Source organism: Aulostomus chinensis, chromosome 22, assembly GCF_037954235.1.
Source record: "Aulostomus chinensis isolate RoL2024-O1b breed Wild chromosome 22, RoL_Achi_v1.0, whole genome shotgun sequence".
Taxonomy (NCBI): Eukaryota; Metazoa; Chordata; class Actinopteri; order Syngnathiformes; family Aulostomidae; genus Aulostomus; species Aulostomus chinensis.
Genome location: NC_141341.1, coordinates 2,798,718 through 2,825,396, shown reverse-complemented (window position 1 = coordinate 2,825,396; position 26,679 = coordinate 2,798,718). Strand labels below are relative to the sequence as shown.

At 46.6% G+C, this 26,679-nt stretch overlaps 3 protein-coding genes across 21 annotated transcripts in view; 2 read left to right on the top strand and 1 right to left on the bottom strand.

The window, feature by feature from the left end:
* Window positions 1-261: 261 nt before the first annotated feature.
* On the top strand, window positions 262-12,881 carry brd2a (bromodomain containing 2a). Of its 4 annotated transcripts, none has more exons than XM_086193336.1 (12): window positions 262-831; window positions 4,880-5,186; window positions 5,294-5,431; window positions 5,731-5,881; window positions 6,342-6,541; window positions 6,842-7,348; window positions 7,652-7,780; window positions 7,885-8,076; window positions 8,248-8,510; window positions 8,622-8,941; window positions 9,302-9,430; window positions 10,830-12,881. In XM_086193336.1, the coding sequence occupies exons 2-12, from the start codon at window positions 4,908-4,910 to the stop codon at window positions 10,955-10,957; spliced, it is 2,436 nt and encodes an 811-aa protein (XP_086049462.1). In that variant the 5' UTR covers window positions 262-831; window positions 4,880-4,907; the 3' UTR covers window positions 10,958-12,881. The 4 variants fall into 4 exon arrangements, with proteins under 4 accessions (XP_086049462.1, XP_086049460.1, XP_086049461.1 ...); XM_086193334.1 differs by lacking the exon at window positions 262-831 and adding an exon at window positions 839-2,423 and having other exon boundaries at window positions 9,305-9,430; XM_086193335.1 differs by lacking the exon at window positions 262-831 and adding an exon at window positions 839-2,423 and having other exon boundaries at window positions 10,833-12,881.
* Window positions 12,882-14,306: 1,425 nt separating this feature from the next.
* Window positions 14,307-19,020, top strand: hsd17b8 (hydroxysteroid (17-beta) dehydrogenase 8). Of its 14 annotated transcripts, none has more exons than XM_086193509.1 (9): window positions 14,307-14,410; window positions 15,201-15,403; window positions 15,484-15,600; window positions 15,728-15,823; window positions 16,704-16,789; window positions 16,866-16,950; window positions 17,273-17,315; window positions 17,758-17,832; window positions 17,902-19,020. In XM_086193509.1, exons 1-9 carry the CDS (start codon window positions 14,365-14,367, stop codon window positions 17,919-17,921), a joined length of 771 nt encoding a protein of 256 aa, XP_086049635.1. In that variant the 5' UTR covers window positions 14,307-14,364; the 3' UTR covers window positions 17,922-19,020. The 14 variants fall into 14 exon arrangements, with proteins under 14 accessions (XP_086049635.1, XP_086049633.1, XP_086049626.1 ...); XM_086193499.1 differs by lacking the exon at window positions 14,307-14,410 and adding an exon at window positions 14,691-15,055 and having other exon boundaries at window positions 16,866-16,963; XM_086193498.1 differs by lacking the exon at window positions 14,307-14,410 and adding an exon at window positions 14,693-15,055 and having other exon boundaries at window positions 16,866-16,963; window positions 17,609-17,832.
* An 861-nt stretch (window positions 19,021-19,881) lies between these two features.
* col11a2 (collagen, type XI, alpha 2) overlaps window positions 19,882-26,679 on the bottom strand; it is a 52,804-nt gene continuing 46,006 nt past the window's right edge. For all 3 annotated transcript variants that reach the window (XM_086193293.1, XM_086193291.1, XM_086193292.1), the window contains 11 exons: window positions 25,848-25,955; window positions 25,705-25,758; window positions 25,460-25,621; window positions 25,324-25,377; window positions 25,198-25,233; window positions 25,043-25,096; window positions 24,668-24,953; window positions 23,704-23,816; window positions 23,400-23,468; window positions 23,087-23,323; window positions 19,882-22,428 (listed from right to left, as the gene is read on the bottom strand). In XM_086193293.1, the coding sequence (XP_086049419.1) occupies window positions 22,282-22,428; window positions 23,087-23,323; window positions 23,400-23,468; window positions 23,704-23,816; window positions 24,668-24,953; window positions 25,043-25,096; window positions 25,198-25,233; window positions 25,324-25,377; window positions 25,460-25,621; window positions 25,705-25,758; window positions 25,848-25,955 (1,320 nt within the window). In that variant the 3' untranslated portion in view covers window positions 19,882-22,281. The remainder of the gene's footprint in view (window positions 22,429-23,086; window positions 23,324-23,399; window positions 23,469-23,703; window positions 23,817-24,667; window positions 24,954-25,042; window positions 25,097-25,197; window positions 25,234-25,323; window positions 25,378-25,459; window positions 25,622-25,704; window positions 25,759-25,847; window positions 25,956-26,679) is intronic.

Here is a 26,679-nt window from a genome sequence, read left to right as displayed (position 1 = left end):
TGATTTTTGCTGATCATTTTCAAGGCGAATTAAACGGTAAACATGTCGGAAAACATGACCGTCTTCATTCATTCTGACGTTGAAGACCATCCAGATCCCAACCGTGAGGAGCCCGCGGGCAGTACCTGAACCTGCAGCTCGAAATCGGTCACTGTCACACCAGGACAGACGGGTGGACGGATGTGCGCATCTAACGTCTCATAACCTGGAGCACTGCTCTGAGATCAGCCTCTGATGACAGTGCCCTGTCACGGCTAGGACGCATGCGCGGGGCTTCGCGTGTTGGTTGCAACACAAAACCTCAAGATCGTCAGCAATCTTTCTTTGGAGAAAACAGGCATTTCCCATCCACCCGGGAGCAAACTCTACACACGAGCTGTAAAGGATTATAAAGGCGCTTAGGGGATCACGATAGAGGAATCTTGGAATAATGCCGCAATCGATATTACCGAATTCGTGTTTGCCACGTGATCGAGCTTGACCAATGGGAGCGAGCGGAGCCCAGCGGAAAGTAATTATCTTTGTTCGGATATTTTGGCAACTTTGCCACTAAATTCGAGCGCGTCGCTTCATAAATCATGGGATGTGGATGTGGAGCGTGTGTTACTGTGAGAAAGGACGCGCCGCCGAGACGTGTTTTGAGGGGTTGTTTTTTTTTTTTGCGGGACGCCACGTGTTCAAGTTTCTCTAAACATTGAGCTGCTGGCTTCCATCACATGACTCCCCTCCCCCACCCGGCGCCCTGAATGGGAGAAGAAGGCGGACATGTTGAGGGAAATGTGTTGGTTAAAAAGTATCGACATGGAGGACGAGAAGACTTTATGAAGACAGGTTTCGCTTTATCTTTGGATTTACCAGTCGACATCCGTGTTTATTTTTAACTTCAGTTTTTAGGTCATACTTTGGACATATTTCTCCCCCCTCCTCCTCCTTCTCCTTTTTCATTTTTCAAAAAAACAAAACAAACTGCAACTTTATATCCGAACAGCTTTGTTGTTTTGACGAGGTTAATTTTTCTAAACGAAAACAAACAAATGTGAAACATTTGGAGGATTAAGTTAAATTTCATCGTTTAATCGAGTGACATTGCAGGGAATCTGTAACCTTGGTGTGGGGGATGGGCACATGTGGTTAGGTAACAAGTGTGTGTGTTTGTTGGTTATTGGTTGGTGATTTTTGGTAAGTTAACGCGTTGAATATTAAAAAAAATCCCTTTGGCCTTGTTTTTGGTGGCTTTTGTCTCATTTGTTAGGATTTGATACCAGTGGCACTCTGAAGGGCAAGTCGTGCAAATTGTGTAGACCATTTGTGGTTTTCTTTGGTGTGCATGAGTGATATTGTGTCATTTACTGTATTTGGGAGAAATACTGTAATTGTCTAATTTTAATGTAGTTTCAGGGTAGTCAGGAAAACTGCTGTGTCATTCAGTGGATTGGTCGTTCTTGTGACCCTGTGGTGCGTTCATCATCTACGCCGTCTTGTCTTAATACTCCAAGTAGAAGCGTATTATTTGCAAGATGGATTCGGAATTTCAAATTTTTTTCTTAGTTGCGCTTCTTCTTTGTTGGTGAGCCGTCGAGGCCTCCTTGTTTGGCCGGCAGTCTTCTCCTCTAAGGTGGTTCTCTAGCGAACGTGGTGTCTCCCTGACGTGGTTCCGTATGTAAACAGAAGGCCGCTGAATGTTTTCACCTTCAGTACCTTTATTCTGATATTTGTGAGTGTCTTAGTGGTTTTTAACTCGGTGGCGTCGTACTTAAAGATGGCGTCTGGCGCCTCTTTGTGAGACAGAATGCGGATCTACTGGTAAGTAGAGAGCTCGTGGGGAGAGGCCCTCCACCCGCCCGGGGGATGCGCGTGACCCGATGGAAGAACCAATCGGCGTCTTGGTGTGTCCCCGGGAAGCCTGCGTCACCACGGTGCTGACCAGTCCCCGTCGTCGTCGTGGATACGTTGACGTAATGCAGTACGATTTAGAAGATGGTTTCTCCATTGCCCTCGCGTCTTCTCTGCTATTTCACAGAGGCCTCATTCAAAATGGACGTTTCTCTAACAGTGAATCCGTTTGACGGTGTTTTCTGTTTCCACTCGGGGTGGTAACAGGAGAATATAGCCAAGCCTGACGGTTGGGCAGGATCGCGATTTGGAGGCGTGGTGTATTTGACTGACTCCAGTAGCAGCGGATAGGAACCCAGGGGGCGGGGGCAAGACTCGCCTTCCTGACCAATAGGGTGTGGGGTCGGTTTATAAAAGCACGGGTGTAGTCGCATAGTCGCCATTTCAACGAAGCAGAAGAAGGGATTTCGCTGTGGCGGGGAACGGAGAGAACGGGGAACCGAACAGAGTCGGAGTCTGCCCTGAGTTTAGCTATAAACATAATCTGGATCCATCCCGATGGATATGGCCGTTAACCCGCTCATTGACAGGTATCTACCGGTAAAATTGACTCTCAGCTTTCCGTCGGAGGGAGTATTGTGAGCCTTTCTCTTGGAAATTAATTTTTATCAGGGTTTTCTTGCTGGCACCCTGTATGCACTGGAATAATACCTATGCACAGTATCGTAGAGAATTGGACCCTTGAGTATTCCACATAAAGGAATATTTCATGTCGTCATGCGACCAGTAGTAGTGGTGAGGAATTTACATGTGAAATTTTGTTTGGAACAAGCTGCGACTGTTGTTCGCACTACGCCGGCGCCATCTTCGGAGCGCCCCTGCCTTTGGCCGCTCTCGCCCGCTGCCTGGCAGTTGGTGCTAGCCGAGCTAGCATTAGCTTCTCACAGCCTTCCTCCGTGGTTCAGCCGCTCTGCGGTCTGTATCACGTCTTATGATGATGCTTGAGATGTGTGTGTTTCTAGTTTGACTGCGTGGCTCTGACCGACTCCGTCCAGTCTCGTTAAAGAGGCGAAGCTCCGGTGTTTCTGTTTGTTACGCGGGTTTGTTTTTGTAGCCATGTGACGTGCAGTGTTGGCTTTGATAACATGGCGTCATAGCACCGGGATCCTGAGTTGTCAGTATCGTCACCAGCACGTTATTTATGTTTCATTCAGACTAGAGATGAGAATAAATCCCAATTTCCACCGCTAGGGAGTTGTATGGTTTGAATTGTTAAGTGGTTGGAGGTCTCAAAGCCGGTTACCAGGTTACAGAACCAGTGTCACTCAACTGTAACTAAGTTAAATTTACCTTTGCCCAGTTTACTTTTCTACTTTTACTTCTTCCCATCTTCCCACACCCCTATCCATTTGTCCAATCAATCTACAGATTACACTGTATTTGTATAGTGTTTATAATGTTGTACTTGATTTTTTTTTATAAAAAATAAAGCACACTAACTGTCAAATGTTTCCAAAGGTTGTATCATTCAAAACTGCTGCAGCAAGCGATGCAGACGACCATAAATACTTGCCTCACGTGTCTAGGGATGCATCGCCTCAAACAACATACGTCCTGTGTGACCGTGTCCACATTTTCACCTACATCAGGTCAGATGAGATGGTCCGTGGAGACTGTTGATGTGGGCATTATGCATGGAAGCAGTTGAACTGAATTCAGTTATTCTAAAGTTCAGTGAGGTCTAGTGTAGTACATGAGAACTGTCTTTCATAGAAGTAGCAGTTCTTGCCCTTATCAACTATTCCGGGATGTGTAGCAGTGCAGCATCATATGGCTCGTGGTCGCCGGCTCAAAAGCCAGACATGTAAATGAGAAGGGCAGAAATTGGAGCATTCCTGAAAACTGTAAGGTGGATGTAACTACCAAAGTCTATTGCCAAAAAGAAAAAGGAAAAAAACACCATTGTGTATGTGATTGCTCTGGGCATTTGGCTGAGCAGAGGCTGGTAGCAGAGGAGCCACCGTCTGTTGCTAAATGTTATCCGTGAGCAGCGCGTCTCCCAAAAGAAGAAAACAGTTTCTAATGTGAACGGTGCATCTCTGGAACCAGTTCACACAACAGTTGGAGCAAAGGCAGCAACCGCAACTGTGTCGTGCTTCATGTAGGGGCTTTGCTGGCATTCATACTGAAAATGAGTTTTCATACGTTCGACTATCAATCGAAGTAGAACATCGGATCATCATAGGTCAGCGCCGAAGGATTTCCAGCTGTCCCATCCAGTAGTGATCGCTGTAGTGTAAGCAGCAGACACCAGGTTGCTTGATCAATCTATGCTGGCATTTCTGTTGAGAAAATGCGCTGGTCTAGTCATTACTGTAACTTGGCAACTGAAACTCCACCCACAATCCTTTGGGAGAGTGTTTTTTTCCTACTGGGAAATAGGGGCGGGGTTTCTAGTGGTGTAATTCTTGAGCTGGACTCTGAGGAGGAAGTGGCAGTGGAGTTGTCTGCCGGGATGTGGGACTGCTGCAGTAGCAGAGGAACTCAGTCTGACTGGTATTTGCTTGCTGAGTAATGCTTATAATATGACAGTTGATGTGGACCTACCTTGTGTGCAGGGCTTACTGCAGGCTTTTGAGTGAGCAGTACTGCAAATGGGATTAATTGAGTTGATAGGATAACGCACGCTTGCTAACAAAGGAACTATCAGTATGTTAACATATGGTGGTCACTGGGTTCTTATTAACAGGATTTACTGAAAATACACTCATCAGTCAATCTGGCACTTTTCACTTTAAGGTCTCCAGGCTTACAAATTGTATGCAAATACAGCAGAAACATTAGTTGGACATCAGGCGTCACTATTGTGGAAGTGGAAAAAGTCGTGGTGTGTTTGTGACAGAGTATTTGTACAGGTTGACTTCAAATCTGTGCAAACCTTTTTCATTGTGGCAGTGGGTAGCATTATTTTATGACGTCAGCCTTGGTATTATTTTATCAAGTCATGCCAAATGGCTCATCGGCCTCTCAACTGTGCTCTCTACAGCTCCCATCTCGGAGTTGAGGTCGGCATAATGGGAGTCACAACGATGGACCAGGGCTCTGGCACCGCTGGAAAGCGCATTCGAAAACCGTCGCTGCTCTATGAGGGCTTTGAGAGTCCTGGGATGCCACCCCTCAGTCACATTACCCCCTCAGGGCCACCACAGCCCCCCATTAAAGACCCTACCCGACAGGGGAAGATGACAAACCAACTGCAGTTCCTCCAGAAAGTCCTGCTCAAGTCATTGTGGAGGCACCATTTTGCTTGGCCCTTCCATGAACCTGTAGATGCTGTCAAACTCAGCCTGCCGGTGAGTATCAAAGTCAAGACAAGTGGGTCAACATCAACGTTCAACCAGTGTGGCGGTTCGTTTCCAGAGTGGTCAAAGCATCATGTCAGGAGTCTGTCTCTTTGCAGGACTATCATAAGATCATCAAGACCCCCATGGACATGGGCACTATCAAGAAAAGGCTGGAGAACAACTACTACCGCAGTGCCAGTGAATGTATGCAGGACTTCAACACCATGTTTACCAACTGCTACATTTATAACAAGGTAAGGCAAAGAGCCAGCCCTGTATGTGATGGGACTCAGTGCCCGTCCAGCTCACGACAGACTACCTGCTTTTGTCAGCAGTTGAGCCAGTGGTGGCTAGTGATTTTGTTCAATTCAGTTACAAAACGTGATGAAAATGAAAAATAAAGAAAAAACACTTGTTTGTGGAATGTAAACGGATTTTAGGGAAGAATGTGAATGTTTATCTAGTCCCACTCAAGTCCAACCCAGAGACACAATGCTGTTGTAGGAAGCTTTCCACTGGTGTAACCTCATTGTCCTACATTTCTCTTGTACAGCCAACAGATGACATAGTTCTGATGGCCCAGTCCCTGGAAAAGGCTTTTTTGCAGAAGGTGGCTCAGATGCCCCAGGAGGAAGTAGAGCTGCCTCCTCCCCCTCCGCGGAGTAAACAGGTCAAACCCGGCAAAAAAGGCAGAGGAAATTCAGGTGAGCACACGTGGAACTGATTAACCTCCCAAACATGCAGTCAGTGCTCCAGTCAGGCCTGAAAAGCTGTGACAGAGTTTTACATTTGAATTTGTGAGGTTTAGGTTACTGCAAACACAAGATCTCATCCACTTGATCAATCTCTGAAATATTTTTTGTCAAGAAGTTGCCCTTGTGTGTTCCTCATTTTTAATGTTACATGTCTTCATACAAGTCACTAATATTGTATTTTTACTCAGTGCTGTCACTTACCTGTTGACAAATTTCGACATAAACCACTCGATCTAACGACCACATTCTTAAATGAAATCATATACTACGTCCATGGAAGAGAATTTGTTTTAGAAGGATTTTAAAAAGCAGTAAATGTGAGTTAAACCCACGATAACAGTCCATTTAAACAGTGATTCTCCTGAATCTCTCATTGTCCTTCTGTCTCCGCTCTCTCACTGTTCCGCAGTGTCCGGAGGAATAACGACAGCTCATCAGGTCCCAGCAGTCTCCCAGTCAGCGTACTCACCGCCCACTCCAGAAACCCCTGATTCCCTCCTCTCTACCCCTCCACAGACACTCATGACCAAGAGCATGCCCCTCACCCTGCCACCTGAACATAGCCTCCCTGCCATCACAAGTCTGCCTCCAACACAGCCTACCGCTAAGGTAATGCTTGTGTCAGGGGAGCTCCTAGAATAGGGTGTTTTCATTTTCCTAAATGTTGAGGAATGAGTTTGCCGGCATGTCCAAGTGGTAAATGAAGGCAACTGCACATGTATTTATTGTCCCTGAGGATGTCAGGATGTTCTGATGCCTTGGTTTACTACTTGGACATGCTATGACCTAGGTGACCTGAGAATCCTCTCCTCCGTCAGCAGTCCTAATTTTGGCTGTAGTTGTATAAATGACGAATGGACCACCCTCCTCTGACACACCCTCTCCCCTTTTTTTCCTCTTCAATCACAGAAAAAAGGTGTGAAGAGGAAAGCAGACACAACCACCCCAACCACTGTAGCCATGCCCATCATGAGCACCATGGGTGTCAGCGGCATCAGCCTGGGAATGGCCGGAGGACACGACTCCCCTCTCACCCTCACGTCTCTTGGGATGGAGCATAACCCTGGTCTGGGGTTGCCCCAGGGCCTCAGCCTCAGCCAGGGTGTGAGCATGAGTATGGGCCGTGGAACGTTGATGATGGGTACAAAAGGGGCAGGGGGGTGCAGGAGGGGCGTGAGTGGAAGGCCCATCAAGCCTCCGAAGAAGGACTTACCAGATTCCATCCTGCCGGCACCGGTGCGCCGCAGCAAGCTGACCCCCCAGCTGCGCTACTGCAGCGGGGTCCTCAAGGAGCTGCTGTCCAAGAAGCACGCAACATACGCCTGGCCGTTCTACAAACCTGTGGATGCCTCATCACTCGGTCTCCATGACTACCACGACATTATCAAGCAGCCTATGGACCTCAGCACCATCAAGGTACACTTCTACTGCGCTATTTCTGCAGTGCACTGATGATTGGGAGGGTAGTGAAAAAAGTTATTGAGAATCTTAACTTCTGCAAGTAATTCTTGCACCAATTTATTAATTTACAGTTATTGTCTTACATTTTTTGCCAGCCTGGTCAGATTCAAAGTGGTTTGCTGATTAACAGCTGTTCTCAGTGTATTTTCAGTCTGTGTTTTACTGGCTCGACTGGTGTAGTTGTAGGAAAGCTGGTATTCGATAAAATCCAGCTCTGGAAACATGGAAGTATTCATCATCATCTTCTCTTGTCTGCAGCGGAAGATGGACAGCAGAGAGTATCATGACTCCCAGCAGTTCTCTGCAGATGTCAGGCTGATGTTCTCCAACTGCTACAAGTACAACCCCCCTGATCATGATGTGGTCGGCATGGCCCGAAAGCTTCAGGTAACCTGTTAAATTGTTTTCATCGTTGAATTCTTCGATTGCGTTCCCTACAGGGGAATGAAAACCACTCTGAAACCTCCCTCCTATGTCGTTAACTCTTACAGGACGTCTTTGAGTTCTGCTTTGCTAAGATGCCAGATGAGCCCCCGGCACCCCCGAGCTCCTCCTCGTCCTCCTCGTCCTCTTCGTCGTCATCTGAGAGTGAGCTGAGTAGTGAAAGTGAGGAGAGCGAGAGCAGCCCCAGTTCTGACTCTGAGGAGGAGAGGGCGAACCGCTTGGCTGAGCTGCAGGAACAGGTGGGGAAACAAAAACTCAAGTACAGGCTGGCAGACATTCAGCCGCCCGATGTGTCTTCTGTCTGTGATGTCATTAGGACAGGATGATCCAGGTGATCAACGAGATGTTAGCACCTGATGGAGTCTGTCATCATGACTTGCTGACCTACCTTTCTTCCTGGTTCTCTTCAGCTCAAAGCCGTACACGAGCAGCTCACTGCTCTCTCCCAGGGTCCCATCGTCAAACCCAAAAAAAAGAAAGAAAAGAAAGACAAGAAGAAGAAAAAAAAGGTAGAGAAGGAGAAGCATCGGAGGGTAGATGAAGACTTGACCCAGATAAGGCCAGTGAAACCACCCAAAATCACCAAAACTCCCAAAACCAAGAGCAACCGAGGAATGGGTGTTCCCGTCATGCCCATTAAAAAGGCGCCAAGCAAGAAAAACAGCAAGAGCAAGTGAGTTCTTCCTCCTGTGGGAAAGAATGATTGTTTTACAGAAATTCAGAAATCCTATCAAGTGACATCAACTTGAGTCATGATCCAGTCTCTCCTTCTATGGTCCGACAGATCCAAAAAGGGAGGCATGATGTTCAACATGGCCCAGGCTGTCCCCGATCCCATCATGCACCACTTTGACTCCGATGAGGAGGAGGAGACGGCACCCATGTCGTACGACGAGAAGCGCCAACTCAGCCTGGACATCAACAAGCTGCCCGGGGAGAAGTTGGGCCGCGTTGTTTACATCATCCAGTCCCGCGAGCCCTCCCTGAGAGACACCAACCCCGAGGAGATTGAGATCGACTTTGAGACACTGAAGCCGTCAACGCTGCGGGAGCTGGAGAGATACGTCATGACGTGTCTGAGGAAGAAACCTCGGAAGCCATATGGTAAGAAAGAGAAGCGTTGTTTAGAAACAAAGGGCCGTCGGTGCAAAATCCAGGATATTTTAATGAGTGATAGAAACAAAAACAAGCAGTCAGTCTGAGTCAGGTGACGTAGGCCTGGGGGAGGAACTTTCACGAAAGGTTGAAATAAGCTAGTCAGTAATGTGGATGAAGTCGATGTTAAGAACTGTCCAGAAAGGTCAGAATGTTCCATCACTGCTTCCGTAAAGTGTCACCAGCAGCACCCAGGGATATTCACATTCACAGTCTCCTAGTAGCCTGGGAGCATCAGCCGTCCTCCAGCTGCAGGAATTGGACCACAGTGGTCACACCTCCAGCTAACTGATCCTGTCTCTTTACCAGCAGCGAGTAAGAACAGTGCTGGTAAGTCTCGTGAAGAACTCGCTCTGGAGAAACAGATGGAGCTGGAGAGGAGGCTGATGGACGTCAGCGGGCAGCTCAACTCCGGGAAGAAGCCTCCCAAAGCCAAACGTAAGTCCTCACACGGCCGTGGGATTGTTCTTCCGCTCGTCTTGTATCGTTCAGTTGTGACGACATCAAAATTCTGAATGTTTCACTAAAGGCTGCGCAGTGATGGCGGTTAAACATATTTAGGATAAGAATGTTATCAGCCATCTAAAAAAGAGAGACATCCAAAGAGCTCGTAATTGTAATGCTGTTCCGAGTGGCAAAGAGATGCTTCATCAGTGATTGATTGGATACTTTGATTGTTTTTCTCCATCAGTTCACTAACTAACTAACTGACTAACTATTGTAACATGTTCTTAAACAGAATCTCTGACTTGCACCCGTCTAGAGATGTTTGTTAAAAACTCCAACATGTGACTGCAGCACAAAGTTAATTCTTGATCACGACCCAGTGAACCTTCCAGCGACTGTGTGGCTTCCCCCCGCTTCTATGCTTTCATGTGCGACTCCTTTCGTGCTGCCATGCTTGTAATTTACAACGTTTGTAAAAGCTGCCGTTAACGAGGACTAGAAAGGTACCTTCAGCCTGGTTTATGCTTCTGCGCCACGGCAACGCCGTACCTACGCCATCGACGCGGACCCTACACTGTAGCCTGACATGCACCTCCAAAAAATCCTGACTACGCGCCGCGACGTGAACGTCAAGGACTGTGATTGGTCCGCTCAGAGAAGGTTGCCGAATGCTTGAAGAGGTGGAAGAACCTCTGCTACAAATGTGTGCGTCTCCGGAAGAAAATGGCCACAAGAAGTCATGTTCAAAGTTGACAGTTTGATTCATGACAGCAGACAAGTCGCTCAAAGAAAAGCACTGGACTCTCTGTTGTAAATAGTTTTGTTTTGGAATCTGAGAGCCCTTGAAACCATAGAAAGACACAGCCACTCCCCCTAGCGGCTTGGCGGTGAATTGCAGAGCAACACGTTCCCTCGGCGCAGACCTTCGAATGGTCAATGACGGCGTAGGGTCTACGCCGTTGCCACGACGCAGAAGCATAAACCAGGCTTTAGCGACGCTAACCCCCAACACACACACGCTCACGCACGCGCGTGTGGATCGTACCACCATCCACTTGTGTGAACCTGATGATGATGATGATGATGATGATGATGATGATCCACACAAATTTGAGAACATTCAAATGACATCACAAGAGAACATTAAAAAGAGAAGAACACCCAGGACACAAAATGGAAACAAACTTACAGTTGGAGGAAAACACTTCAGAAACAAGGACATGGCGTGCAGCAGAGAGCCAGTGAGCTGGGTGAAGGTGGAGACACATGCTGGCACTGGAACTTGAGGATGTGTGGGGATCATACAATCAGTTTTTTAACATGAAATGATGCTAAACAGATGCCGGTTGTGTCGTGTCTCAGCCTGAATGTGTGCCTTTGTTTTCTTTAGCAGAGAAACCTGCTGCCGAGTCTCACACCCAGCCGTCTCGCCTCAGCGCCAGTAGCTCCTCCTCCGACTCCTCTTCCTCATCCTCCTCCTCCTCCTCCTCAGACACAAGCGACTCAGACTCTGGCTGAGGGGCAAAATTTTTCCATACAAAAGGGGGGGGGTGCATGTGACGGACCCCAAGGTGTATCACCTCCCACCAAGTGGACTGGACTGTAGTAGAGCTACTGACAGTGGAGCCACGGGGCGGATCAGATGAGACCGGTGCTGCAGAACTGGTCCAGCTTGACGCACGTGAAACCAAGGAATGGAGAGAGAGATGGGGCTGTCCCTGCACTCGGCTCGCTCATCCGCTCCTGTGACGGGACCCAGGGAAGCTGAGGATGAACGGAGGTTGCAGAGGAGAACTGGCCTTTGTTGGGCGGGGCGAGGGACGCCTTCATCTCCTGCAGATATGGAGACGAGCGACGCATGTGTCGGAGGGATTATGGGTGCTAGAGCCAGAAGCTGTCTTCTTTCTGGAGATGTTTTCCCTTCTTACCGTGCTCCCTGTCTTCATGGTGTATAGATGAGGTGTACAGTTATATGAATATCTATTTTTCTTTTATAAAGAAGCATTTTATGGAGCTAATTTATTCCCTCATTCTGGGAAAGGTGAACTGGTGTGGGCGGAGTTGTTTTAGTTGTTCTTCCCCGAGTGTCAAAGAAGACAGAGAATTGTGTGTGTGTGTGTGTGTGAGAGAGAGAGAGAGGGAGAGAGGATGTCACGTACTGTTTGCATGCACATGTGCGAGTGTGAGATCCGCCACCACAAGTGCAGCCTCGTGAAGTTCCTCATAGTTTTGACGCAGGCGTTGAAAATCGGTCAGCACGCAGAAGCACCTTGGTTCAATAGAAGACAGAATGCATGCAATACAGAGGCGCTGACAACACTTGCATACTCGTGTACTACTTTACTGCATCCATGTGTACTCATGTACTTCTTGAAAAGGGTCGGCCACTGTACAGAAATGTTCAATCAGTCCGTTTTGTTATTGAATTCATGTTTCTGTTCCCATGTCGGCGGTCTTTTTCTCCCCCTTTTTCTTTTCTCTGTAAACATGATGCTTTTTCCCTTCTCGTGACCAATCTGCTAATAAATTGTGAGGACGTGTCCTGTCCACTCACCAGTGTCCAAATAACATCTCGCTTCTACTTACTCTTGTTTTCAGGTCAGTTTTACTTTAGTCACAACACGTTTGACTAGTCTAGGGTTTTTTAAAACTTGTGGATTTAACATTTAAACCAAGTTGGTGAAGAGTTTTGGGTTGAGGTCGCGTCTGGACGTCACAGCAGCTTCACTGCTGGCTTCCAGTCAGTTTTGCCTTTGACATCTGCGGCAGCTGAGTTCTATTTTCTGTCACGACAGAGATTTGCCTGAGTATGTTTACTTATTTGTGTCACATTTGATATGAGAAGGTTCACCGGTCATCAGCTCAGTTCTGGCGATCCCTCGGTTACTCTGGCAAGTAAAAATCCCTCAACAAGTTACAGACTTTAGAATCAAGCTGCCAGTGTGACTCAGGCCAGAAACACGGCTCAATGTTCTGATGATGCACTGTTTGTTCTGGTCATACTACTAAACATTTTAGTGAATTAGTTCAGGTGTGTATCGGCTGATTTTTCTTTTTAAATTGGGTTTGAAATTGGAGTTTTAGTATTTGTATGTTTGAAAGTAATTTATTAAGGAAGAATTTGAATGGTTATTGTAATCAAAAGTCTCTGAAATATGCACCATCAGGATTGTAGAATTGTACATATTTTACAGTCTCAAATCTTTCTGCATGTTTTTGTTTGTTTCATTAGGGATTTATTCAAGTTTTCTTTGTCCAGATATTTTGTGTGTGTGTGTGTGTGTGTGAGTGTTGCTGCTGCTGCTCCTAGACAAAAATACTCCTGAGTTGTCAGTCTTACTCTTCTTACGTTTGTCAGAAATCGAGATGCCTCTGTACTTGACTTCCACCGTTTCATCTGAACAAGTGTACATAAATAAACTGAAAAATGTTCATCTTTTCACTACGTGGCTGTTTATTGTATTTGCCAATGAATTAGTTTGGAACCATCCTGAGTTTATATAAATCTGCAGACTGAACAGGGATTTGTCATTGTTTTCATAGACAATTTAACTTGATGGTTACGGTGTAATGGTTTAGTTGTGCAAATTAGCCTTCCAGGTGCCCTGGAAACGAAGATGAGCATCAGATAGTGAAGCTGGGCAGAAAGGTTGAACTGTCTATTTTATTTCTCAGACTCATGGAAGGTGATGTACACTAGAGTTATAAAATGATTTATCACTACTGGCACCAGTGCTAGTTCCAAGCTCCCAACAGCAGCTTGTTAGTTAAAGCATCAGTCCTCACCATTGCGAAAATCCTCATTAAAAATGAGATAATATTAAAAGGAACCGAAGCATCTGCAGTCTTCATTTTTTTTTTTTTTTTGAATAATGCGAGTGGGTCAATTCCCCTTTCATTCTGACAAAAAGGCCTTATATTCAATGAAATTAGGTTTTTTTTGTCTCCATCTAGTGGTCAACTTTAAAACTATAAACAATAAAAACAAGACTCACGCTGTTGTGGAAATTAGGTTTTAATATACAACAAAGGGGATGGTAGCGTGGCCGCTTAGTAACCGAAGAGTCGTGGGTTCGATCCCCACTTCCCCCGGTGACCATGTCCATGTATCCTTGAGCAAAACACTGACCTCCTAACCGATGTCAGCTGGGATGGCGACCGGTAAATTTACAACCGCTTCTGTTTTTGTTTTTTTTGACAGGAGTCACGGCAGCCCTCGGGCTCTATCTAGTGGACAAACTGTAAACTACAATAATATGAAAACCATCACGGCGCCACGCGAGTTATATCAAGGTGGACGGTGGGCACCGGTAAGTTTACGGTCTTTTCTTTCGATAGTCCCGTTAAGTAAAGTAAAGTAATTTATGTAAAAAGTGCATTTAAACACAGCTTTCAGTGCCGTACGTGTTGCAACAAAGGCAGCAAACAAAAACAAAAAACACCTATATACAGTACATACAGAAGGTAGACACACCAAAATTAATTAGAAAAGTAAGCAAAGGAAAGAAGCAAAATAAAATAAAACCCACAGCCACCGTATTTGTTCAGTTTTCATTAAAAAATGTTGGTAAAATTAACATCTTCCTGGTTCTGAAGACGTTTGTGCCAGGAGTTACCAACTGCAGACAGTCCTCGGGCTCCATCTTGTGGACAGAATGAAAACTACAATAATACGGAAATCATAATGGCGGCCACCGCACGACTCATATCAATCCATACGATGGTCACCGGTTAGTTTACGTCCTTTCTGTAGATAGTCCATACAATTCACCGTCCCCGTATTTGTTTAGATGTCAAACAAAAAAAGAAAAACTATCGTTAAAATGATCTGCTTTTAAAGTATTTTGCCGGCAGTTACCTGCCACGGGCAGCCCTCTGGCTCAGTCTAGTGGACAGAATGATAATTACAATCATATGAAACCATCATGGCGGCCTCTACACGACTCATATCAAGGTTGGCGGTGGTCACCGGTACGTTTACGGTCTTATCTTTTCAATGGAGATGCGGTGTGTTCGGTTTTGTTTAACTTATTTTTGTCCAAGTTGGTCAGTTTTTTTTCCCATCTTGACCAGCGAGTTAATGTTCACCATCTTCATCAAACTCCCAACATTTGTGCTTTACGTCAACCCTGAATGTCCTTACCTCTGTGTGTGGGTTGGGTTTCACCAGCCAAGCGCCTGGTTTATCAAACACCGAAGCACACCTGAAAGTAGATTTTCTGCCTGCGTTTAAAGTCCGGGTCCAATGTCACATTGTCAGTGGATCAGTAGCTGTCCTTTTGTATCGGCACAATCAGCTTCGAGGGTGAAAACTGATTAAGATTTGGAATTATTTTTTGAATTGGCGTTGCCGTTGTTGTCTTGTGTTATATAAACTCCAATAGAACAAAGGTATTCAAGCCAAATTTGAAAAAGAGCTACAAGTTTTTATATCAGTGTTGGCAGTTTTCTTCCACACAACTTGAAATTCAAAGACACACATTCTGCTGACAATGGCAGCTTCTGCCCCTTACATGTGGCGCCAGCGACCGACAGATGGTACATTCCAAAGACCACGTGAGAAATACGATGTCCGGGTGCACCTTCGGTCACCTCTCACACTGATTCATGTTTCAGGTGATGCTCATTATCTGTAGCTCAGGTTTGTAAATCAACCCCCTCCTTGAAATGACTGCAGGAAGGAAGAGATTTGAAGTACCTCTTCATGTGACATCATTTCCTGTCAGCTTAGACGCCACTCTTCTGCTCTCTTCCCTCTCAGGAGGGGGCAGTGGGATTGGACGTGCGGTATGCCAGCGTTTTGCCTCCGAGGGCGCCTCCGTTGTAGTTGCTGACATCAACGAGGAGTCCGCCAGTGAGACCCTCAGGAACCTGCCGAGCGACCTCAGAGGTCAGGGTCACATGGCGTCTGTGGTGGACGTGTCGTCAAAAGAGAGCGTAAAGCAGCTGGTCACCAGCATCCAGGTGTGTGTGACAAATCATCCCTGGAGCCTTTGAGAGGATCTGAGTTGCCTCCGAGTCATAGCCCTCCTCTCCATCTGCAGGCTCACTTCTTCCAGCCTCCCTCGGTGTGCGTGAACGCCGCGGGCATCACCCAGGACGACTTCCTGCTCAGCTTGGAGGAGGAACAGTTCGACAAAGTCATTCAGGTCAACCTGAAGGTACGCAACGCTGTCCTGGATCCTCTCAAAGCCTCTCGGGGAAGGAAATGAGCTGATCAGGGAAGTTCCAGGTTCCAGGACCGGGGCTGAGTGATGTAGTCAGTCTTCTTCCCTGTGTGTCCCTCAGGGCTCCTTCTTGGTCTCTCAGGCGGTCGCTCAGGCTCTGGTGGCTTGTGGGGCACCCAAAGGATCCATCATCACCGTGGGCAGCATCGTGGGGAAGGCAAGTTACCAGGCAGACGACCTGTTTCCCTTTTACATTCTTAAACTGAACCCAGAAAGACACGCTGATAAAAATCATAATAATCTTCATGAGGAGTCAAATAAGAAACAGTTCAGATTGGAACGGAAAGGTTGTGAATATCATTTTTAATAAGTTTATTAAAAGTGGCCTCGAAGATCAGGATGGATCTCATCTCGCCGTGATGGTGGCGCTCAAATATCCAAAGACGAACTTGAATGTTTCGTGAACAAATCAAGCAGCGCTGCTTGGAGGCAGAACACGACGAGGGGTCCGACCGATGTGCAGGCTCGTATGTTTGGAGTTTTATTTGTGTTTATTTTGTTTTTGTTGTTGTTTTTGCATCTGGAAAAATAAAAGAACACTGTAAGGACAGGTGACGCACCAAATTACTTGATTTTCAATAAAAATGTATTCACGTCATAAATCTTCACAGGGTAACAAACCTTAACTTACTGCAAAAAAAAGAGAGAGACAAACAGAAGTGTTGTGTGGCGGCGCCCCTGGCAGCGTTCATCAGTGACATCAGCACCTCTGCAGATCTGAGGTGACGAAACGTGAAACTTCCGCGCTGCAGCTCTTAGTTCTTGGTCCCAGTCAACGTGGAACCTCCAGAGTAGCGCATCGTCAGGTGCACCGCAGCACAGGTGAGCTCAGGAACTCGGTTATTCTAGCGAGGGATCTTGGACAGTGGCTGCCTGTCGCGGTCGGGCTGCCCGTTTGATGATTTAAAAAAAAAGGGAAAAAAAGTGAACTTTCGGCCAGATTCACCGGCCGAGCTCGACGTACAACAAACTGCAGGAGTTCTCGCTGTCGGATGAATAACTGAGTTTCCTTGTACCTGCGTGGTCGACGGCTGTAGGTGGGAAACATCGGTCAAGCGAATTACGCCGCCTCGAAAGCCGGAGTAGAAGGTCTGACCCGGACAGCGGCCAAAGAGCTCAGCAGGTCAGAGGAGCTGGCGACCAAACATCCCTCCAAACACAGAAACTCTTAAAACTCTTGTCCTTCCTCTGACTGGCAGGTTTGGGATCCGGTGTAACTGTGTGCTGCCGGGATTTATCTCCACGCCGATGACGGATAAAGTACCAGAGAAGGTCATCAGCAAGGTAACCCAATCAGGTGGAGTATGACGTACATGAACGACTCCTGTTCTGAGCACCGCAGACGAGCCGCCTCGTACAGGACACAGGGGTGCGGTGAAGCCTCTTGGATCAACTTCGACACCAACCAGGAGATAAATGGGAAAACTTTGGGTTTTAGGTTTTCCTTGATTAGCAACTTCATTCTGCGTCTGTGGTCTTGAGGCTGAAGCTGGAATGTGGTCACCAGAGGCCCGGCTCGCTCTCCGCAGCAAGAAGACACAAACAAACCCCTGTTTTTCTGAAGTCGCGCTGACGTCGTTTCTGTTGTGTCGTGTTTGTGTGTCAGATGAAGACTCTGGTGCCTCTGGGGAGGATGGGCGAGCCTGCAGGTCAGTGACATCACAGCGGCGTGTGCTGGCGGCGGTTGTTGTTTCCCCTTTGTAGGAGGTTGATCGTTGACCTGCTGATTTTGACAACGAGAACCGGGGACGGAGACCTGAGGATCTCCTCGGACGTTTACGATCGATCACCGTGACCGTCGACCGTCCAACACATAACGTTGACATGATTGCTTAACTAAGAATTCCCAGTCAGCTGTTTGTACCTGAAAGCACCGCTTGCTCAGCTCACGTGACTGCAGGAGCAGAGATGGGTTGGCGGGATAAAGTGCATTGCATTGCAGGTCCATTGCTGCAGCTAAACACAGGGCAGGCGCCGGGCCGGCGGCCTTCTGCCTCGACCGATTGAGCTCGGAGAGACAGCGCGGTGCATTCATGTCTGTCAGTTTCCTCGTCGCCCTGTTGATGTGTTTCTCTCGCCGCCGTCCTCCAGAGGTCGCCGACGTCTGCGCCTTTCTAGCTTCAGACGACTCTCGATACGTCACAGGAGCCAGCATCGAAGTGACGGGTAGGAACAGAATCCAAGTCTCAGCGGCTGTCGAGTACATTTAAGTGAGACGTGTCATTTCTCTGTCAGGTGGACTTTTCATCGGCTGAGCGGTGAGGCCCGTCGGAGGCCAGTTTCCTGCAGAGACGACACTGTTGTTGTGTTTAGGGTTCTGAATGCACACTTTAACACCTGTGTCTGTGCCAATAAACCATCATGTTTGTAATATTTGTACAGAATCCTCTAACTTTGTTTGTGGGGGGTAAAACCAGCCATTTAAATCTCCAAAGGTATTCAAAGGTCCGCCTTGTCAACGTTGCCACGACAACAGAACCTGGAGAACAGAAAATGTCTCATGCGTGGGTCTGCTCTGAGAACCAAAGTTTGATGCCCCAGTAGTTTTGAGGGACAGGTCGACGGACGCTGGTGGGCTGCGTTGATCAAGCATGACTGATGAGTTAGTTTATGTGAGCTGTCAGCTATTTGACAATTAAACAATTGTTCAAGAGTCTACAAGTAAACTGAGTGTCTTCAAGTTTTAGGTGGCTGTCCAGACGAAAGACAGGGACGGACGTTTTAGCTGCAGTTGCTCATCTGACACATCAGCGACGGAGCAGGTTTTGATGTGGAGGGGAGACGTTTATTACCAGAAACAAACTTGCACACCCCCGGGGGCATCCTGGAGGCAACGGTAGCGCCGTCGGTCTTTCCTGAACCGTTCTAATCCAACTGAGAACACGGGAGAGTAAATATAGAGACATTCTACTTAAAGCCCGGAATTTTGCATATAATTATAGTTATCTTGAAGACATTAACGTGGTACTCTGAACTACGAGCTCGCCAAAAAGGAACAAGCGTCCGCATCAAAACACATTTGGCGTGACGTCGATTCAAATCAACGAATGGTCCCAGTTAGCCGACATGGGATTCTAAACCAAATGCAACCAAAGTGCTTGATATCTGGATGACAAAGTTTATCTTAGAAATTATTTTGTTACATTGTATTTAGCGTACCGGAAGAAGTCGCACGGAACGTTTTCAACGACGAACACATCCCGGTGTGACACGTTGATTACTAGCTTCAAACTTAAGTTCCGCCCATGATTCGGACGTGGTTTGGTAGATTAATTGTAACCAGAAAAGGTAAAATAAATCATTTAAAGTTGTATCATCCGGGTTTCACTATAATTAAGATATTTTTAACTAACACTGTGGTATTTTCGTATTTTATGTATTAAAAATAATGAAAAAGAAAATACAAAGACTATGTGTGTACTGTGTGTTTATTTTTTCTTCTTTATTTGACACAAAAAGTCAAACGTCAGTCTCCTTTTCCCGTCTTATAAACAGTGCTAGCTATAGCTTGCTAGCCGTGGACCGGGCTACCAGCTTACAGCAGGTAAATTGCACCCTCTTGTGGCCGTAAAGAGTAATGCAAAGTGGCCCGTTGTGTCAGTTGGCTTCCGTGGAATTAAAAAAAAAGTCTACCTTATATCATAGCAATTTCGGGAAAAAAATCATAAGGGGATTCCTACGTTAAACTACTCCAAAGCAACAACAATTCTAGGTCCTTTCTATCTGAAAACGAAAAAGCGGCAAATATTAGCTTCCTTTTCCCAATTTTTCTAAACCGCGCTGAAGGTGCTCGATATACCTGACCGATGGGAACTGGCGCCCTCCTGTGGCCATTTGCAGTAAGGCAACTAGTTATGTTTGGAAGAAAAACAACAGTCAAGCAGCTCTTTTTAAAAAGATTATATATTACAGAAACAAGAACTTTTTTTTTTTAGAAAAAATTACTTACATACATTATAAAATAATACTTCTCTTTTCAGCACCATATTTCTATGTTGAAATATTTGACTTCAACACAATAAAAACAAACAAGTTGTTGAGGTCGTTCTCTGTGGAGTATCTCAAGGATTGAGTTTGATTAGTTTTTTAAGTTTTGGCCACCCGTCCCACTTCCCTGCTATATTTCAACAAAACAGAAAAGAAGATTAAACAAATAAATCAATTACCCTTGAATGATACCGCCCCCCCCCCCCCCATTTGTTTTTTTAATTCGTCTCATGGTGGCTGACAGAAATGCCTTCCTTCTCTCTCACAAACGTCTCCTACCCGCTGTGGTCTCCCAAAAAAAAAAAGAAAAAAAAGAAAAAGTAACTCTTTAATTTTTGTGTCAACACCTTCAGATGAACGCAGGCGAGTAAATTCCCGTGAAGCTCAGCTCAGTAATAACCCGAGAGCACACGCCAAGGAAATGTGACAGAACTGGAGAGTCACCATTTAATCATTACAATGGAAGCAAAAATTTAACAGCACAGTTACAGACGGTGAAAACACTAAAAAAAAGGGATATTACAATAAAATATGGCCACAGATTCTTTGGTTGTACAAAAGGTGTTTGGACAGGGCGTGAACAGACGGCTGGCAGTGAGTTTGACATCACTCGCTTCAAGTGACAGCTACAGGAAATAAATACAAATGAAATATACCACATTTGACTGGAATATTTGGCGGTTCGATTTTCTTTCTTTTTTTTTAATCTCAAAGCACCCTGTTTGTTTTAAATAAATACAATAGAATATCACTATTTCTGTACAAATGGAATGTAATGCACATTTTCCCCAGTTAGAAGCTTCATGAAATTAAAGAGACTAAAGAGAACTTTCATGCTTTGGTATAATTAGCACCTTGCCACACAGTTTCTTTCAGTAAAGCGTACATTTTATTCACTGCTGCAGGAAGAAAGGTGGGAACTCATATACACATTTAACCCCTGATGTTCTGTGCTTGGATGAGAGAAGTTCGAAAACTTGTTCTGGATGGAAAAGAAATAATCCCAGAGAGTGATTCAGCAAATACTGGTCATGGAGAAAAGCTGCTGGTGGCGCGAATCATCAGCCCTGCGAGTAACATGCAAGTACAGAAACATCAAGGTGAGCACAGTTTACAAAAATAATGGCTTTGAATTCTCTTGTCTAGGTATCAACACATCTTCGCTCGCGCCTCACGCCGCAGGCTTCTGGCCGATGCTCCAATATTAGACGAACATTTTCCGCTGCGTTCAGGGCTGAGGAGACTTTGGTAAAAGCCTGCCTCCTCACATTCGTCAGTTCAAGCTGTCTGTCACAGGGATGCACCGATACCAAAGTCTCAATAACCAGTTAGCCAATAGCAGGTGCTGCTTTTTTTGTTTGTTCTCTGCTAATACTGATATTTTTAAATGTTTTTGTTGATCTTTATTCCTCTTCTTGTGCCAGGGAAACAAAAAAGTCATCAAAGTAACTGAACTGTTTTCTTACCCTTTTTCACAACATCTCGGAGGACAAAGTGTCACAGCATTGAATAAAACCTTTCACATCGACACATAAACAGCGTCGTCTTAACGGCTGACGGAGGTCAACGAGGCCCACATATCGGTGCATCCCTCGTCTGTCACATTTTTTAGAAGCTTCATTAAAGCTGCGAGATGAAGAGGACACGACGAAGTAGAAAAGTCACTCAGAGAAGACAGGAAGAAGCTAAAACCAAGCTGTTGTTTCCCTTTTTTTTTAACCAGGGTGGAAACTGGTGGCTTTCATTCTTTGGTTCCCTCAAATGTAATAAGTTAAAAGCTGAGAAATATTCCGTGTTGACAATGTGAGCATCATGACTGACGAGTTCATTCACGACCAGAGAAGTTGGATTTCTGCTGTTACGCTGACTCTCCTTGTCCTTGTGAAAACAAGCTCTGGCTGTCAAGTGCAAAAACACACACATATTTTTAAAAAGTTGCCTTAGAATTTTAATCCCTCAACTTTTTATCCGAGTGACTGAAGTAAAAAGCACCTTACTAGCACACGATTTCAGCGTCAGCCGTGTTGCTCGCAGCGCAAACACGCGATGAAAGGAATGATGACCCTTTTTTATAGGAGTGGGAGGGGGGAGGTAGAGCAGGTGAGATGAGTGGAAATAAAAGAGAGACAGCGGGGAGGAGCGAAGAGTGAGAGGGGGGTGTGGTCGGAGACGGGGCGCCTCAGGCGTTGGCGCCTTGCCCTCTTTCTTAGGTCGGCCCCTTTAAACGCTGGTGAAATAAAATAAAAACACTGTTTGATCCTGAAGAACGCGCTCCTGGTCTGGTCTTCACGTGTGGCGGTCGGGCGCCCAGACGACCGTCTCCCCTCCACGAGTTCTTACAAATTTCTCTCCTCTGTACTTTTTATGACGTCCATTAATTGTCGGGAGGATGTTTCTTTCCCCAGGCACGTACTTGAGTGTGAGTGTCTCACAACAGCATGTAAAAGTGTGTGTGTGTGTGTGTGTGTGAGGGGGTGGGTGTAAGTGTGTGTGTGTGTGTGTGTGTATTTCATATCATTTACAAGTTAATTTACAAATTACTGGGCTTGTGTGTTTATCATGTGGAAGTGTGTCTCTAAGTGCATGTGTGAGTGTGGTTCTCTGCACGGTGTGTTGGTGTGTGTGTTTTTAGCCTTGGAAACAGACAGGTCCCACTTCAAAACCAAACTGCTGGTTGCTCTCCCCGAAGTCCGACACTTTGATATCCAGCAGAGGAAGATGCTCCACCTGTGGCGTGTTGACCTCCAGGACCGTCCTGTCGAAGCCCTTACGATACTGCGGGGACAGGAGAGGGCGTCACACACGTGCAACTGTTGCTAACTAGCACCCGTTTTACACACGGGTGCTTTACATCATTGAAAAATTGAATAAAATAAAAACTATATCAGCACACACAACCCTGGGAGTCACAGGACGGCTGACAGTAAAAGTGCTAACAGCGCTAACCGACCCGTCCTCTCCTGAGAAGACGAGTTAACAGAATAAAGACGTTACGAGCGTCAGAGCGCCGTGATTCTAACGTTCAGCTTTGTGTCAAACGTCATACGAGGCGGGACTGTTCCCTGATGCAGACAAACCCCAAACCCAGATGTTAGCAAGTATTTCAGACGGTGGAATGGGAGCTTTAAAAAAGTGCGTGTTTTGTTGTTGTTGTTGGAAACGACTCAGTCAATTGAACGGCGGGAGGCTGGTTCAGGACTGCCAGAGCAGTGGACCAGACCACCCTTGACAGAGGTACACTACCGTTCACTGTGCTAAGCTAACCAGCAGTCAGCTGGTCTCTGATGCAGCACGGAGGGGAGAAGGAGATCCATCTGCCTGTCTGGCTCTCATCTTTCGTCAGATGATGCATGACTTGTGTTGACGCTGCAGGATGCAGCCATGACGGCGAGGAGGCGACATCTTTCCAGAGACAGTAAGTGTGTTAACTCACAGAGCAGCCGTCCACCAGGGCTTTGATGTAAGGGCTGGTCTCGTAGCTCAGCTCCTCCTCGTTGGCGCCCTGGAGGTGCAGTGCCCTCTCATAGCTGTTCTTGGCGCTCCGGTCGGCCCAGGCCACTGAGCGGTGGCAGTGGTAGGTGAGGGTCTGGTGGGCCTGGACACTCAGGAGACGCAGGAAGCCCAGCTGGACCACGCCCACGGGCTCGCCGTTAGAGTCCATGTAGGAGAACTGAGAGGAAGAATGGCGTTCAATGAGGAGAACGTGGGAGAACATCGAGGTTCCTTCAGATGCTGCTGATACTAACCTTGCTGCCGGTGGCAAACTGACTGTACCAGGATCCTGGTGTCTCTTTGTCCCATGAGCTCATCTCCACCTGCACATCACGTTGGGGTCAGACATGCTCAGTAAAGTACATCCATATTCACCATAAATACACACTGGCGCAAACTGGTGTCCACGCCTCACGACGAGAAGACTCAGAGATCGGTTTACTGGCCGTCCACACAAGCAGGAGACCAGTTCAGTGAGCCACGAGAGAAACCAGACGGAGGGAACGCAAACATTCACTAACTCTAACCGATTCTCTGAGGAATGATCACGTTACTGACCGTGCTGACGCTCTTGCTGGGGTACAGGCACGTCTCTGCTCCTTTCGTGAAGTTACAGAAAACCTTGAAGGAATCTCTGGAGCAGCCTTGGTTGGGGTCGATCCAGTACTCTCCTGCAGGGGGCGACAGACACATGAAGCAGGTGGTTTCTTTCATTCTTTACCTCACGTTTGATTTTTTTTTTTTTTAAACCAATTCTATGGAGCTGTTGTTGCACCAGTCCTCACTGAAGCCTTGTCAGGGTTCCCTGCCTATCCTACTTGCTACTTTTCTCACGTTTTGTTTTTACTGACGAAGCCAAGTATCTTTTCTCTTTGACACTTCGGACCACTTTCACCAAATCTTGAAACCTTCAACTCCCGGAGGCCAGGAGCCTGCGGCTCCCGCTCAGTATCACCCTCAAACAAAGACGAGCAGGTTCACCACAGCGAGCGCTGCTCGTCTTTTTGTCTTCACAGACTGATTTTGATGTCCTGATGACGCTCCTCTTGAGGTCCATTATTAAAAAACATCGTTCTTTACTTTGGTCACCTGAAGCCACCATTTTAACTCTTTCCTCGCCAATGAGAGAATGTAAGATAAATCAGAGAAACAAAGCTGAACCGGCTCCGACACGTCACACTTCTTTCATGGATAACGGGAGAGACCCATGACGTGTTTTCAGCTGCAGACCGCGAGTGCAGCAGTAAAGGAAAACTCTCAGAATGCTTGGCACCTGAGACCCCGAGCTGAGGGAGGGGTCTTACGTTTGGGCATTAACTGTGGATTTCAAACTGAAAACTTAAACTACTGTATGTGTTGATTGTAAATAACTGCTGGTGGCCCACTTGCAGTACCTTCACCTGCCACCAGAGGACATTTGTGAATCAGTGCTGCAAGAATTAAAAGTCGCTAGGATGACTCACACCAACTAGAGAGGAGAACCTGGTGGAGAGAAGACAAAGATGACGCAACGTTTCCTCACCGTCTTTGAGGTCTGGCTGGCTCAGGTGCAGGTCCTGGCAGGTGCGGGCGGGGCTGTCTTGGGTACCCAGGGGGAACCGCATGGTTTCGATCTCCTGTCTTAGTGAGTTCAGCGAGCCGAAAATCTCCTCCATGCCTTCACTGCCCATCAGGAACTCAGAGCCAGTGGCGTCAGACGCAGGCATGTCGGCGTCGGACTCAGGGAGCAGCTGGCTGGCATCGATGGAGCGCTTGGACTTGGGACTCCTCTGGATGGGCAGAGGCTGGATGACCTCGCCTGGTGGGCCCTGAGCAGCAGGTTCACATGTTCACCAACCAGCTGACAGACAGCAGTGAGAATTGAAATGATACATCCAACTCTTGACCAAGCACTTACAGGAGGTCCAGGAGGTCCTGGAACACCCTTCTCTCCCTTTGGACCAGCTCCCCCCTAAAACACAGAGAGTCAGAACAGCCTCACATTTCTATCAAGACATGTGTCAGGTATAATCTGGTTCACATTGTGGACCAATAGTCTAATGGTTTACTCACAGAGGCACCCTTTGCTCCTTTGATACCTTGAGGACCCTGAAGAAGAAAAGACGCTTTACTTGATAACTATACTTCAACATATCAACTGAGACCAGCAGGAGGACAAAGAAAAAACGAAGCACTCACAGGTAGACCAGGAGGACCAGCAGGGCCGATGGGTCCCGTGCTTCCAGGCATTCCCTGTCAAAACACCGCACATTCAGACACCTCAGAACGCCGTCAGAAGAGGCCAATCGGTCGAACACACATCTATCAGACTTACAGTCTCTCCTTTGGGTCCACTGGATCCATGAGGTCCAGGCAGACCTCGGTCTCCCTTCTCTCCTTGTTCTCCTGGGGGTCCAATAAGACCGATAAGACCGGGGTGTCCCTTCTCTCCCTTAGCACCAGAGTCTCCACGCAGACCAGGCAAACCAGGAGGTCCCTGCAGGAGGAGAAGACGGCATGAGCACCACGTTTACATGAATCCAACAACTCACCTGAAACATAAAGTTATCATCATCTTACGATCGGTCCAGGTGGTCCCTTCTGTCCAGCGGGGCCTGGAGATCCTTGCTCGCCCTGGAACACAGGAACACTCAATAGGTGGCGACCCTCCCGCGGTCATTACACGCAAACATGGACAAGAGGAAGCCGAAATGCTCACTGACCACTGATCCTGGGAGTCCTCGGAGGCCTTCAGTTCCTGGTTTTCCTGGGACACCCTGGGGGCCAACAGGGCCAGTCTTTCCTGGGGGGCCAACAGCACCTGGGTCTCCCTAAGATGGAACAATAAATGCAAGTTTTATTCCATACATCAACTCCATCAGTAACGTATCCAGGGTTTCCTGACAACAGAGAAGAAGACAAGTTAGCTGCTAAAAGCTTTTAGAAATAATTTCATAAATGACAAAAGGAATGGATAAAGCTTCTAAGATTAAAAAAAAAAAAAGTCAGAATAAATCAGTCAAGACGAAACTGACTTCTGTTTGTTTAACCTGACCCTTGAAGAGGGAACAGAAACCTCCCAAAAGTACAAGTCTCATTGAAAGTTATGTGTCAAGACTTCTGACATCAACATCTTCTTTCATTTTGAACACGAACTTTTAGGGATTCTTTTAAATGCCGGATGAGTCACAGAGGATCAATGTACTTTGATTCTGACCTATGAAAACATAAACTCTGTGTGTGTGTGTATATGAATTTTATATGACATTAGAATAGTTAAAGAAAGAGTTAATAATTAATTGAGTTAACCCTTCACAGTAGAAATGTCCCTCAAACAGATGATTGTGACTTTCAAACTTTAAGTTGATTCGAGAGCCACAACTTTTTCACTTGTACTTCAATTCTGGTAAACAATACGCGCATTTTTGCCACAGACGTTCCTGTTTTGACTGAAAAACCTTCGTAAATGTAAAACTGACTGATGCCCATCTGATGATGCCCATCAGTGCAAATAAGAATGGAAAAACAGGAATAACGAAATATATAAAATGACTT

What these genes read in the sequence shown, in the direction of transcription:
- brd2a (XM_086193333.1), top strand. Translation starts at nt 2,392, where the DNA reads ATGGATATGGCCGTTAACCCGCTCATTGACAG. An exon ending in GCATGGCCCGAAAGCTTCAG is followed by an intron (nt 7,781 to 7,884) that starts GTAACCTGTTAA and finishes TAACTCTTACAG; the next exon opens with GACGTCTTTGAGTTCTGCTT. An exon ending in GAAGCCTCCCAAAGCCAAAC is followed by an intron (nt 9,431 to 10,829) that starts GTAAGTCCTCAC and finishes TGTTTTCTTTAG; the next exon opens with CAGAGAAACCTGCTGCCGAG.
- hsd17b8 (XM_086193497.1), top strand. Translation starts at nt 14,932, where the DNA reads ATGGCAGCTTCTGCCCCTTACATGTGGCGCCAGCGACCGACAGATGGT. An exon ending in GCGGCCAAAGAGCTCAGCAG is followed by an intron (nt 16,790 to 16,865) that starts GTCAGAGGAGCT and finishes TCTGACTGGCAG; the next exon opens with GTTTGGGATCCGGTGTAACT. An exon ending in CAGCAAGGTAACCCAATCAG is followed by an intron (nt 16,964 to 17,272) that starts GTGGAGTATGAC and finishes TTTGTGTGTCAG; the next exon opens with ATGAAGACTCTGGTGCCTCT.